This window comes from Equus caballus, chromosome 1 (genome assembly GCF_041296265.1).
Source record: "Equus caballus isolate H_3958 breed thoroughbred chromosome 1, TB-T2T, whole genome shotgun sequence".
Taxonomy (NCBI): Eukaryota; Metazoa; Chordata; class Mammalia; order Perissodactyla; family Equidae; genus Equus; species Equus caballus.
The window spans coordinates 177,174,901-177,190,238 of NC_091684.1; the positions used below are offsets into that span (position 1 = coordinate 177,174,901).

A 15,338-nucleotide genomic window follows, 5' to 3' on the forward strand; every position below is an offset into this window, starting at 1 on the left:
AGGAGAGAGAGGAAACTCCAAGATAAATCTGGGTTTTCGTGTGATTTTTGTCTCTCATGACATGGGTCACAGAAGCCTGTCACAGACATATATTATCATGTTTTTTGAAAACTGCAGATGAGGGGCCGGCCCCATGGCGGAGTGGTTAACCTCGCACGTTCCGCTCCCGCGGCCCAGGGTTTCACCAGTTCGAATCCTGGGTGCAGACATGGCACCACTCATCAGGCCATGCTGAGGCAGCATCCAACATGCCACAACTAGAAGGACCCACAACTAAAAAAATACACCACCGTGCACCAGGGGGGCTTTGGGAGAAAAAGGGAAAAATAAAATCTTAAAAAAAAAAAAAAACTGCAGATGAATCATCTTCATACGGCAGGAAGTAGTGGACGTCCCATTTAATGATAAGATAATAATATTGCTCATCAAGCTGAGTACCTTCTAGGTATCCGGCCTTATATACACACATACATAGTTCAGTTAATCTCCAAAATGTCCTTGGGATATAGATTTTATGTCCATTTTATAGATAAGAAAACTGAGGCTCAAAGATGCAACAGAGCTAGTACAGCCAGTATTTTACCCTAAGTCAGTCTTATGCTTAAACTTGTGTTTTGCATAGCTGGGCTGGGAGAAGACAGGGAGCAACAGGAATTCGTGGCGTGCCCAAGTGCCTTTGACTACAACTTAGTGACAAATGAAACCCTGATGATATCCAACTTGCAATACAACAGCAAAGAGCACTATCTTCCAAAAGTGGTAACAGAAAATTACCACCAACAAAGAATGCATCTGCGTGGATTAACTCCCTGCCTTCTTGGTTGGCTGCTGTTTAGGATGGCTGCCAGGTACATGGGCCTCGCCAGCCACATTCCAGGAGAGCTGCCTTAGTTTGCAATCTCCCTAACCACCTTTGCAATTAGTCAAAACTAATCAAAACGAACAGAAGTGAATCAGCTGTGAAATTCCTGTTCTTAACAGTGGGCTGTGTGGTGGGAGAGCGCACAGATGGAGTTTCCTTTTTAAATGAAATGTTTTGGCACTAGCCTCAGTGGAGAGTTTTCCCTTGTTTCCATCTGGTTTTAGAATTGGAACGCATGCAGCAAAGAATGGAAGAAGAAAAGTCTGTTGGCGTGCTAAACCACTAGAAAAGCTGAAGTGGTCATCAGCACCTCCTCTAAATCCTCGGAGATTAAAACGCCTTGCTCAAGGAATGTTGTCACATTGTTTTTAAGGAACAGAGGAGTTCTGTTTCTTGGACCTAGCCCTGTCCTGGAAAAAAAAGTGAAAAAGTGTGCATCCTTTGGAGTGAGATGGACCCAGACTTAAGCCTCAGCTTTGTAGCGATCTCACCACCTGACCGTGGGTATGTACTTACCCACTTTAAACCTTGGCCATTTCAACTATCAAGTCGAAACGAGAGAAACCACATCACAAGCTGTTGTGAGGATTAAACGAGATAATAACTGGTAAGTCCCTAGGCATCCATTTTTGAACTCTCCTATTCACAAGGCTTTACAAAAGAAAATGTTATTACTACCAGTTTTCACAGGAAGACATCTACAACCCCTAGGGAAACTCTGGACAAATTTTAAGGCGTCTTCTTTTTTCTACTACACAACTAAACAAAACAAGTTCATACACGGCTGTGTCCCTGTCAGGAGCCTCTCAGAATTCCCCTGGGGAACTAATTTTCTCTAAGGCTCAAACACATCCGCTGACACTATCATTTTAATATGGGACTTTCTTAACAGCCCAGCTATGGGTGTACAGCTTGTCACCACCCAGCCAAAACCAACCAAGGCCCAAGCCCGCAGGGAAGAGGAGTAATACCGAGACACGATTATCACCAAAAGTGTGTGAGGGAGGGTAAGAAAAGATGGTTGGTTTGGGAAGTCCTCTCTCACATAACTTTTATACTAGAGAGAGAGACAGACAGAGAGATAAAAAGTGGAACACAGTGGCTAAGGGAATACAGGCCTAGAATCAAACTGCCTGGGTTGAGATCCCTGTTTGGTAACTCACAAGTTGTTGATCTCGGGTGAGCTCATTTATTTCCGTAAGCTCAGTTCCGTCACCTACAAAATGAGGATGGTATTCTTATCTACCTTATAACATTGTTGTAAGGATTAAAGGAGTTAACGTATGTAAAGGGCATAGAACCATGTTCAGATATAGGAACTCACCAAATACCATCACTACTATTATTATTCTTATTATTACTAATTCAAAGGTGGACTGGTGCCACCCTAACCATACTGAGCACAGAAGCATGCGATGGGTGCGTGGCAGGTGCTACACTGAAGGTCATCTATAAAAGACATCTGGTGGCAAAATCTACTGGGCCAGAAAACATTTCAGAAGAAAACCCTCTCTCTACCTTTAACTTTACGTAACCGAGGATTATTGTTGCTACAACTGGTTTAATCAAATGTGTCTATGCATATATCATGAAAGAGCCAAATTCCCAATAAAAAGTATAACAGAGGATATTGTATTTTTAAATAAAAAAGGATGTAGAAAGAAGGCGATAATCAAGGCACCGGAAGCAACTTTGTTTTTTATTGCATTGTCTTTTAGAGCGACTTAAAGTTTTATGGCTGGATTTACATACCAAATCTCTATAATAAAGAGATAAAAGGCTTACCCTGATGTATATGCCAAAGGTCGGAGAGTCTATTAATCAACAACCTCGGAAATGAGATAGGGAAACACAGGGTAGGTCAAAATTGTTCAATGTATCAATTTTGAAGCATTGGGGAGAAATTTGCTCCTTAAAACATGGCCTGCCCTACACCACACTCCCTCCTGCCCTAATCAGAAGAACGGAGGTGCTAACAGCAGGATGAGCACAGCCACTGCAGCCACAAGGACTGGGTGGATTTCTGAGTCTGTCACTTCCAAAATGGTGACTCTAGGTTGTCACAACCTCTCTGATGAACATTGGTCCCTTCATCTGCGAAATGAAGAACAAACGACCTAATTGACAGGGATGTTGTGAGGATTAACTGGAATTAGAGCAAATAATACAACATATACAAGATGAGTGATTTTTATTTTCTTCTACATAATTTTCTAAAAGATTCATTTTCAGCAATATTTCACTACTACTACAATAAAGAATAATAAATGTTTATCATTATTATAGTCGTTTTGCATTTCTTCTTTCACTGCCAATACCTTTGTACACCTCTGAGTTCAATATGGATTTCTTGACTTTTCCTGGACAAAAACTCTTGGAAAAGCAACTCACCACTCCTGAATAAACCATTTCTGTCTGTCTCTGTCTCTTCTAATATTTACAGACCTTGAGATGACATCCAGTCTGAATTAGAAAGTAGATTAAAAAAAATTTCTTTCTTATGCCAGATCACTGACAATTAACTCTAGTACCCTAATTCAATAACAACCTATAAAGAATGTTCTCAAACCTTCGCAAATGTTTTAAAGTGTTCATTTGGATTATTAACAACCTGAATTTCTCCCTACATGATATGTATGGAATAAGAATGAAATTTGCTATAAAACTTCCAAGGGGGTTCAGAACCCTAGAACCTCAGAGCCCAAAAGAACATCTGAATTTGTCAACTGAATAAACTGAAGCCCAGAAAAATTCAGAGATTTGACCATGGCTAGTCACCAAGAAAGAGACTAAGAACTATTCTTCTGATAGAACTGAGTACCAAAAATATAGCATTACGTCAAGCATACCAATAAGGTGACCCCAAGTATAGCTCCCCAAGACAGTGAAACTTCTCAACCTTAGCTTCAGCGTCTCTTGCATAACACTTTGAAAATACAGGTAAGTTTCCCCACTACCCCTGGTGCTGCATTAGTAGGACCTAGACGGAATCAGGCTATCCGTATTTTGAAAAGTTCCAGAGGTTATCCTAAGGAACACCTAGGATTGGCAACCACTGAGATAAAGAACAGTATTGCCAGGTTCTAGACTCAAAGTCCACATCATTACCTTCCATGGGGATCCATTCACGTGAATTATTTCATCAAAGAGCACTCAGAACTTTTTCTTTTTAAATAAGAAAATTTTGCTCTCTACAAATCTAAAATCATTTTGAAAAGGATTTTTTTCTGTTTTAACAAAATATGTAAAAGAATGTATTAATTATAAAAATTGAACTTTTTTCATGCTTCTTCTATGGAGACAATGAACAGCCAAGGAAAGATTTTTATCCATTTATGGCCATGAAGGCTAGCATTATACATTATGCATACTGAATTAAAACAGGATCAGGAAAACAGATTTTAAACAGGAAATTACAGAATGTTCAGAAGGTAACTAGCCTCTAATAACAAACTGATTTTAACTTCCTAGCATGTTTCTAGTTTAGTTTTACAGACCCAAATACCCAGAGGGGGCAACCAACAGTAGAAACTGTCGTGGGCAGGACTTGATTTACACTTTGAATGAGTTAACAGTTCTAAGTTGTAAATAAAGTCTACACTATCATCAGGTATGTAATAATCCATAAATTAAATAGTATCTTCCCTTTAAGCATCTATTGTGCATATACTCAGCACTGCACCGAGTGCTATAAGAAACTAGGAACACACCGACACAGAGATCACACAGAAGCACAAGTTTACATGATACACAGCTGCTTCTGTCTAAGACCTCAGAAAGGCCATCTAGGATAACTTCTCATACTATTAAGCAGAGGCCTAGTTTCTGTCCACCTTACAGGGCAGATTGAGATAAAGAGGTTAATAAAGTCTTACAATCATCTCACTAGTAACTCTGTAAGACATTTTTTAAAAATCAATTTTACTGAGATATATTTACATATAATGAAATGCATCCATTTGAAGTGTGCGGTTTGATGAGTTGTGAAAAATATATACAACCAAGTAACTCCCACTGCAATCAACACATAGAACACTTACACCATTGCAAAAAATTCCTCCACGCCCCTCCACAGTCAGTCCCCAACCCCAGGCCCTGTCTATCACCAACCCGATTTCCGTCACTATGGCTTAAGTTTGCCCATCCTAGAATTTCATATAAATAAAATCAAGTCTTTTCTGTCTGGTTTTTCACACAACACAAGGCTTTTTGAGATTCATCCATGTTGCTGCACATATTGGTAGTTCTGCAGACATATAAAATTATTTATTCACACGTAGATGGACATTTGAGTTCTGATTTTTGGTTATTATAAGTAAGACTGGTATGAACCTCTATGTATATGTCTTTATGTGGACATATGTTTTTATTTCTTTTGGGTAAATGCCTAGGAACAGAGTTGCTGAGTCATAAGTGCAGGCTTGACTTTATAAAAAATTGTCAAGTTGTTTACCGAAGCAGTTATGCCATTTTTACATTCCCATCAGCAAAGAATGAGAGGTCAAATTGCTCCATGTTTGTCAGCACTTGATATTGTCAGTCTTTTTAATTTTAGCCATTGCCAAAAAGAAAGTGGAAATCAGTGCTTTAAGAATGCTGATCAACAGGAGCATGTCAGTACATAAGCATTTGCACCACTCAAGAAGCCATTCAGGAAGTCCAATGAGAAACATTCACATTTTATCCCCAGGCTCCATGAATGAACTCGAGAGATTCTTTCCTTACACAGTCATAGCTAAATAACCAAAGAAAGATCATCTTATTTCCCCTGCTCCAGCACCTTTTCGGATTCCTCCAGAGGATATACAATCCTCTCTGAATATACTAAGTCTTATGATCACAGGCCTCAATCTCTTAGATTATAAATTCCGCCAGACACTTAGGGGAAAAAAATTCACACAAAGAAACATCAGTAAAAGACAGTGGATATATAAAACATCCATGCTTGCATGTATATGTTGGAAAGATTTTAAAGCTATGATATCTTCCTTTTTTAAAAAAAAGTTTTACTCTTTATCTTGTTTCAAAAGTGGTTAAAAATTCTTTGTAGACATTGCCCTAATTTAGACAAATTTTGCGTGTTCAAAATTGATAGCTGGTTTTACTCAACCAAACCAAAAGAGTTAAAGAACCTGGCCTCCCAGAAAGCATAGGTGGTTCACATTAACAGCAGGAAAGAGGCTGTGCTCCCAGGGCTCCGCGTTCACTTGACAGCCTCCTATGTGAGCTGAGCTACAAAGAAGTCATCCTTCGACTGCACAGGAGGAGAAACTCAGAATCACCACCGCAGTCTGTGAATGAAGCTGCCGCTCCCCTGCCTGGAATGCCCTCTGCACCCAGCCCAGCCACTTTTCAGAACCAGTGAGGCCCTACTCTCCACACAGCTCTGGGTTCTCCCAACCAGGCCAAATTCTCCTCACACATACTTTCACATCACTATATTTTTCCCTTTTAATCTTTCAGAGTTAATAATCGTGTTTACGATTATTAAGTAACTTATTAATGTCTACTGCTCCTTCCCCACCAAACAAGGTAAGCTTCGTGAGTTTTTCCGAGCCCCCAGCACTAAGAGTACTCAGCACGTAAAAAAGGACTTTATAAATATTTACTAATGATTTACTTCTAATTAAAACAGGACCTTATCAGAGATGTGACTGATACGCCTCTAAGCTTCACATAAGTTAGAAAATAAAGGTGGCTGCTTCTTTCTCAATCATAAGAAAAATCAAAATGCAAATAACTTGAGTGTCCAAGTTGCCTGGCCTTCTCCTGCCCCAATTTCCATTAAATCATCTGCTTAAATGTCAGATCTACTTTACCCACCCATCGTATCAAAGTTCAAATCTATGAAAAGGATGAAGACTTTCAGAACAAAAGCCTCTCCTCCATTAGAACGCAACAAAAAAGAAATTCTCATAGTTTCCAACTTTAAACCTGAAGGTCTTGGAGGAAATACAGTGTCCCAGGAAGTCTCAGGTCATTATCTTCCATGGCAGGGAAATGCTTACGTTACTTCACTGAGATGAGGCAGTTAGAGTCCCCGTATCACTCTTGCAGACTTCATGATCAGAAATAGGGGGGAAGAAGGGTGGCAGGAGGGTGAAAAGGGTAAAGGGGCACATGAGTATGGTGATGGATGGCAACCAGACTTTTGGTGGGGAACACGATGTAGTTTATCCAGAAGGCAAAATATAAACATGTATACCTGAAATTTGTACACTGCTATAAATCAGTGTTACCTTAATAAAAAAGAAAAAAAAAAAGAAATAGACTGACAATAGCATATACCTAAAATGCAAACAAAACTGCCCTCTTTTTCAGTTATAGTTATATATTGGGCAAAATTCTAGGGACTTCTAAACCACCACCTTTTCTTCAACTACTCATCTACAAGAAATCTCCATACAACATTAATAGAGCTTAACAAAATTAGAATCACTGTGTGTCCATGCTCAGCTCATGTTCCATGCAGCTCAAACACAAAATTTATTGTAATGCATTCTATTCACTATTGGTGCAAGCAAAAATTCTAGAATCTAGGGCTGGCCCAGTGGCGCAGCGGTTAAATTCACACGTTCCACTTCTCGCCCGCCTGAGGTTCGCCGGTTCAGATCCTGGCTGCGGACACGGCACCGCTTGGCAAAAGCCATGCTGTGGTAGGCTTCCCACATATAAAGTAGAGGAAGATGGGCATGGATGTTAGCTCAGGGCCAGTCTTCCTCAGCAAAAAAGAGGAGAACTAGCAGTAGTTAGCTCAGGGCTAATCTTCGTAAAAACAAAAAGTCTAGAATCTAAACTTAGGAACATGAAAATATTTTAAAGACATGAATCTCATTCAGAAAATACTAGGAAGGTCTTAGGAAAAGCTACTTCTTTCTTTCACTCAGTCATTAGAAATTAATTGAGTCCCTATTACATGCCAAGCACTGCCTGGTACACTAAAGGGATGGAAATGTCCTCCAACATTTTTAACCTAATTCTTTTTTTTTTTTTTTTCTTGGAGGAAGATTAGCCTTGAGCTAACATCTGCTGCCAATCCTCCTCTTTTTGCTGAGGAAGACTGGCCCTGAGCTAACATCCGTGCCCATCTTCCTCTACTTTATATGTGGGAAGCCTACCACAGCATGGCTTTTGCCAAGTGGTGCCATGTCCGCACCCAGGATCCGGGCCTGCGAACCCCAGGCCGCCGAAGTGGAACGTGCACACTTATGCGCTGTGCCACCGGGCCGGCCCCAACCTAATTCTATTTGGAGTTAAGAAAGAGAGACCAATATTTCAAAGTCGCTTCTCTCATATTCATTTAAATAAAAGCTTTCTTGTAACCACTGAAAAGGCTTTCTTACCAAAGGGCTATGTTCTCATGTCATTTTAAACCAAGATACAGTCTTATTACTATCTTTATGTGTTCTTTCTGGAAAAAAGCTATCTTCACACTGAGATAAATTCTGATAAACTTCAATGATCAGAGGCTTAATTTTTTTAAAAGCTAAAAATGGGTCCAAAAACAAAATTTTCTTTCCAAGCCCCAATTGAAGGAAACAAAAAAAAGATGAATGAAGGTGAGCTTAGTTCTTCCATTGCCTAGTTACAGGAAATATTATCAAGAATATTACAAACGCCCCAGCTGTTCAGATTAGCGTCACCCATAGCTCCACGGAAAACTTATCCAAGTTTTCTCTCAGGAAACTTGGTATGAATCTACAGCAAATCCCACAGATCTCCTACAATCACAAAGAGAAAGAGAAAAAATAATCCAGCAAAATTCTAAGCTTTAATAAAACAGATGTTCTTCCTGAGAAGGAACGGCTGTGAGCAAAGCAGTGACTTGTGAGCTGAGGCTACTTTCTCACATTCCATTAGGTGTTGATATTTGTCTTGAGACAAACTATAACTGATTATTGGCAACTGTTGAGAAAAAGAAAGCCCACGAAACTCAGGCTGCTGGTAATGACAATTATCCAAATACTAGGCATTACTCTAAAACAAAAATCGCCGAGGACAGCCCAGTTTCTGTCAACATCCTAGTGAAGGAAAGTACAGACAAACAAATGTGACTGTCAAACCCGCTAGAGAAGCTCTTAATGAACTGGAAAATACATTAAAATTGGACTTCATTACCTTACTCTTACAAAGCAACCTCAAAAGTAGAGGTAAATTAGGATCAGAGAAGACAACAGAGAAACAGGATACAGGAGGGGAAGAGCAGACATGTACAAAAGCTGGGTACATAACCCTCTTAGAGACCTTAGAATTAACTGTTTTCAAATAGAAGTTGTTTTAATAATATTAATATCTGGTTTTCATTACCTGACAGGCAGATATAAGTTAAGTATTCGCCTTGACCCCCAGTTGCCAAGAAAGGAATCTTTTTCTTTGTCCTCCTCTTGACTTGGACAGCTCCCAGCATCCTTTCATCAAGAGGTGCAAAAATTTCCTTACTGATGGCAGATTTGGCGCTCATTGTAGAACAAGCGAGGAGGGCACGCAGAGAATTTTCTAAAGAAGAAAAAGAAAAGGCAAGTTGGAATTGACAATATTGTAAGGGTCCAAATAAGAAGGAAAAGCAAGTTGATCCGCAGGTGACGTAATATTCAATTTGCAGTTTAACCTCCCGCCTGCTTGAAATGCATTACAGAATCATTAAAAGCAAGGTCTTCACATTTGTATTAACTATGAAACAATACAAACAAAAAGGGAATACTGATTTACTCCCTGAAAAATGTCCAACACAATGTGAGATGAGTACCATGAAATGGGATCTAGAAAGTTTGCCAATCTCTACCCCAAGTGTACCTAATTCAAGCTAGCAAGCACTACCCACTCCCATTCCTATTCTGTAAGGAACACAATTTCACATTTCCAGTTGAGAAGTCTTTCCACCGTCCAACAACCCCTAAAGTCAAGAAATTCTTTATGCAACTTCAAAATCTCCTTTAACTGTAGTGTAAATCCATTTTCCTAATTCTACTTAAAGTGGAAATAATTCTATCTTCTACATAATAACTATACATGCAACAGAAGACCATTAATTTAATCACCCTTTGGCTGCTTTGGATCAGGCTAAGTAATTAATCCTTATTTATTAGCCTCTTTCAATGGGTCCTATTTTCCAGTGCTCCTCTGCATCTAGCCATGCTCTGGGCCCTTGCCAAATTCTCCACATTTTCTTTCAGCCAAAGTGGACACAGAATTCTAAAAAAGTGTCTGACTAATGCTAAGTATTTTGGAAACGTTACCCAGCAGTTCCCACATGTTATGCTCCTGTGGTTAACTGGCCACTCGTGCCCAATAATTAAGAAAATAAAGCAGTCTATTGCTGACTCACAATGAGTGTCCCCTACATCTCCACCCAAACTTACATATACAAAGTCCCCATGTTATATTTAGTTTTCCAAAAGTTGTACTTCCCTAACGATCTTAATTCTGCTTATTTGTGTTTATTATATTCAAGGTCAATCAGAACTTTAACCCTACCCTCCAAAAAGCTCAACAGTAACTTGAGTAAATGTTTTCTATTCCATCATCCTAGTCATATTCTATGTCTTAATTAGTAACCAGCATTTGTTCAAGCAATTAACAAATCAGAACTAAAGATGCAGAGAGGGCTGGGCCGATGAGTCGGTCACACAGGTTGTACAGAGTATTCAGAGATTCTGAACATGGATCAACAGCACAGCTATATATGATAACAGAGGCTCAAAGAGTTGATCAACTTGCTGTAAAACTGAGCCAACTGGTAAACAAACACCTACTATGTAATACCTCTATGTTCAGTATTAGAGATGCAGGAAATTATTAAGACGGTTGTAGTTCTCAAGGAGTTGACTACTGACCTCATCAAAGCTTTCACGTAAATCTAGATGATTTATGAGGGGTGACCATGGCAACATCTTTCACAATGCAAGATTCACAAATGCTACCAAAACAACTGTCTACCTGTAACTGGGCTACATCTGTACCCTCGCGGTAGGAAAGAGATATATTAAAAAACAGCATCCCTGTGGTTGAACAAACTTCTCCTCATTTCAATCCTATAATAGAACAAGTTTTCTTAGTGGCACCAAGAATAAAGAATAAAAAGTGTTGCTTTTTATTTTCTATCTATCCCTATATCTACATGCTATAGACCTATACCCAGATCTATCTGTGCTCTGATCATGACATTTTATCATTGCCACCAGCTTCTTCATACTGGCTGAGAATGAAACGACAAGTGTAGGGGGACCTGTTTTCTAATGTGCTGACCAATACCTGATACCCTAGAAGTTTTCCTAGAAGTTAGCAAACAGAACTTCTCCGGCCATGATTTACCCCATGCCTTTCCTAGGCAGGGTATTATAATTTACAGGGACATTTTTTAAAAAGAGAGAGGCATATACTGGTTCTTTTCAAGCTCCAAGGCCTCTCATCTCTCACCATTTGGGGACATGTGAAAAAGAAAGCCACTGGTACACAGGGGCCTCAAACATTCTATAAGCAATGCAGAAAGAAAGTCATATTCCCAAAGTCATCAAGCGTTCTCTGACCAGCGCCTTCCCAACTGTGGCATGGCTTCTGCTTTCTTCCCTCGGATTGACATTTTTCTAAAACTATGGTTAAAAGACAGAAAAAGCTATCATTTTCTTATGTAAAATCTGTCAGGAAGAAAAAAGGAAGAAAAGAACATGCATGTTTTACCAAACTCTTAAGAAATCCTATTCTTCTTTTGAAAAACTAGTAAGAAATGGAATTGACCTTTTGTTTTTTTATACTGATATTCAGTGGCCAAGAACAAAAAAAAAGAAAAGAGACAGAGAAAAGATCAAACAGTAACTTCATTGAGCACAAGCCTTGGAATCAAACAAACCTGGTTTCAAATTTCAGCTCCAACATTTAAGTCCTAAGTGCCTGGGTAAATCTCTTACAATTCCAGACCCTCGGTTTACTAACTGCAACTTGGAGGTATCCTCACCTACCTCGTGGAACCACGTATTGGAAGAATTAAATGAAACAGTGCATGCAGATCACTTATTCTAATGCCTGAATCATAACAAATGCTTAACAATGGAAATTTTCATTAACTCGTGTAGTACAGTATGAAAAATAAAAGACCCTCTGAACTTGTAGAAGCTGAGTAAATGTAGCCATCCATACAAGAAGGTATCTGTAAACGAGAAACTCAACTTTATTTACCGAAGTCTCACTTTCCTCATTCATGGGTATGAAATCTTCTAAATATGGATAAATGGTCTATCACATGGAAGGCTCTTACTAACCGTTTTATAGGCTTCACCCTCAGGGAAGTCACTCATAAGAGATTATCATATTCATTCTATAGGAAATTGTCAAAAGCTTTTGTTCAGGACAATGATATTAACAGGCCTGTGTGCCTGCACGTATGTGTGTATGTTTTTAATGCCACCCTGGGAACGGGGATATACAGTGGATTAGAAGAGAAAGAATCAGAAAGTAAAAGGGGTACTATCGTAGCCTCGTGGCAATAATCTATGAGTGTCTCCCAAACCTGACTGCACATCTGAATTCAGTATAGAGAGCTTTACAAAAATGCAGACTCCTGGGCCCCTCCTTCATACTCACCGAATGAGAATCTTGGGATCCCTATTTTAAACAACTCCCTAATCGGTTCTCATGCAGCCATCCTGACACCGAATTTAAAAGCCAACAGCCTAAAGAAGAACTATGGGATGGAAAGGAACATATTCTCAGGAGAGACTACAGGAAGAGATGTTACATGATTTTTTCTCTTGATTCAACCAAGTAGCTCTATCAGCTCGTACATCTTACTGTTGGTAAATCAACACCCAGCCCAAGGTTGGGACTCCACTGTAAGGAAACAAGACGAAAACAGCAATGGCGCACCCACGACCATAGTTATTCCAACCTACATCACCTTGAAGGTAACAAGACACATACGCCCAAAACATGCCACATTAGTATTTTGATTATTTTGAGCTGAAGGTATCTGAAAAACAGCAAATGCAGGGAGAGGCTTTCTCTGAATTCCCCTAACCTGCCTAAAGACAGGTCCTCCAAAAGGAACGCAGTTGTCATAAATCCCCTCTCTGGAAGTTTCCTCAACCAGGGAAGACTGACATGTCACAGGAGAGGAGGCTAGAAGTCAACACCATACTCATACAGACTTGGTTACAAACTATCATACCTCCCATCTATTCTTCTAAGGGCCCACTCACCTTTCCTAGACATCCTTTACTCTCCCCTAAGAGTACATCCCCCTTCTCTTTCCCTATTAAGATGGTATATAATCCTGAATTCTAAACCACTTCAGGGAGTGACTCATTTTTCCCTGGGTATCTCCCACATTCACACGAGGTATATGTGTCAATAAACCTGTTGTGAACCTGTTTTTCTTACAGGGGTCTCAGCTAAGAACTCAGAAGGGTAGAGGGAAAATTCTTTTTCCTCCCCTACAACTCCACGGAATTTTTTTCTCTTCCTGGTCTACAGCTTCTATAGGCTATACTTACAAAGCTTTTCCATCCAAGAAACCAACCTACAATATGATTTGCAAGTCAAAGCAGCTAGCTGCCTTCAGTGCTAGCTGCAGAAACTAATCACAGTCAGCTTCAATCTTTCTCAAGTCTTTTTCTTCTCTCTTCTCACTTCAAGCCATCAAATCCATATCTGCTTTTGTTAGTACACGGGACTGTAGTGAGATGGCCGCCACTCCCCACACTGCACAAGTAACCAGAAAATAAAATAATCCTTCAGGGTAGGAGTTGTGAACTCCTACAAACTCAGGGATTCTGCAGATGAAGTCCATAATAAGGAAAAGGGTACAAGATGCATGATGTTTTGCATTCCAACACTAACATTTTTGGTTTCCAGTAGTGGAACTGACACTTGTCCTCTGTGGTCAGGAGAGAGGAGACAAGGAGAAGTGGCAGGTACTCCCAGTTAAAAGTGCAGATGCCCTTTACTAGGGTATTCATTATCACCAGATGATTTTAAGGGGTTGTGGCCTACAGGCCTTAAATATTCCCCACCTGAGAGGCAAGAGCCTCCTCTGGCGAGATAGAGGTGCCATCTATTTAGCTTAAGAGCATAAGACAACTGATTCCTCTAACCTCATTAGCTTCCCTATTCGGATCCCATGTCTAACACACGATCTTCTGAGCCTGTTTTGGCACTGACTGTGCCAACACAAGTCATCTGGACCGTAGGACAGTTATATTCCCATTGCTAACAAGCAGGTAGAATCCCTAGTTTTAGACACCATCCTCTTAAACTAGTTAGTGTGACCCAATCCTGAGGCAAGTGCGCTCAAAATAAGCTGAATTCGGGGCTGGCCCCATGGCCGAGTGGTTAAGTTCGCGTGCTCTGCCGCAGGCGGCCCAGTGTTTCGTTGGTTCGAATCCTGGGCGCGGACATGGCACTGCTCACCAAACCACGCTGAGGCAGCGTCCCACATGCCACAACTAGAAGGACCCACAACGAGGAATATACAACTATGTACCAGGGGGCTTTGGGGAGAAAAAGGAAAAAAATAAAATCTTTAAAAAAAAAAAAAACAAGCTGAATTCAAATTTCAGAATTCTCCAAGTTAACAGCAAATATGATATCATCCTGGAAGATTTTTGGGGAGAATCAGCTGGTCTGCCCTAGCGCATGGGAACTCTCGTGAAGTGACCTCAAATAACTTAGAAATAAGAGAAATAAGGTTGTTCTCTAAGAAAGGCCTTCTCTGCATTGTCACTTTTTGAGATGCTACAAATGCAACTTTAACTCCCACCTTTAATCTGATGACACTAATCATGCGCCCAGCTACGACTGCCTTCCTGGCTTTAAATCCATAGATATAAAATCATAGCTGCCAACTGAGCATTTCCACTGAGAGTTAACCTAGACCCTGCCTTTTCCCTCCAACCCTCCAAACCCCTATAACAACTAACCAACCACCCAGTCTTGTGGATTCAATTTCATATTTCTGGACTCCACCAGTTCCTCTTCATTCTTACATCCTCTGCCCAGGTTTGGATTCTCATCATCCCCGGCCTGAACATTTGCATGCCTCCTATGAGGGCTCCAGTACCCCCATCTTGCTCACAATCATCCTTCTACACTGTCCAAGGTAATATTCTAAAGGATAAGTACGATTCAAGCTCAACTATATTTAACTGTTTCTTCTCCACGCATCAGATCTTGACAGAGAAACACAATTACCTTGACAACGAATGGGTCAATGTTACAAATATTGAAACCAAAGAAGAGAAACATTAAATCGCTTCTCTTAAAGCCCACAGTGCAAAAATACTAAATGTTACAAGTCAGATGTTATTACACAGTCATTAAACCTAAAAATAATCTGAAAATGTTAATTTTCCTCCAAAATCCAAAAACTTCATCCGGTAGTCAGAAAATACGCAATTCATTAAGCAATGAAAATCAATTTTCTTTTTTCTGGTTTCGTATATTAAGACCAATGAGATAATTTGAGGTCAATTTAGCTTCTAAAAAG

At 39.9% G+C, this 15,338-nt stretch overlaps 1 protein-coding gene across 5 annotated transcripts in view; it reads right to left on the reverse strand.

Moving 5' to 3' along the window:
• Positions 1-15,338, reverse strand: part of STXBP6 (syntaxin binding protein 6) — a 231,096-nt gene that overhangs the window by 152,780 nt on the left and 62,978 nt on the right. For 4 of the 5 annotated variants that reach the window (XM_023623338.2, XM_070273885.1, XM_070273873.1 and 1 more), the window contains one exon: positions 9,170-9,358. The exons of the other annotated variant lie outside the window; for it this stretch is intronic. In XM_023623338.2, coding sequence (XP_023479106.1) covers positions 9,170-9,323 — 154 coding nt within the window. In that variant the 5' untranslated portion in view covers positions 9,324-9,358. The remainder of the gene's footprint in view (positions 1-9,169; positions 9,359-15,338) is intronic. 5 annotated transcript variants of the gene reach the window in all.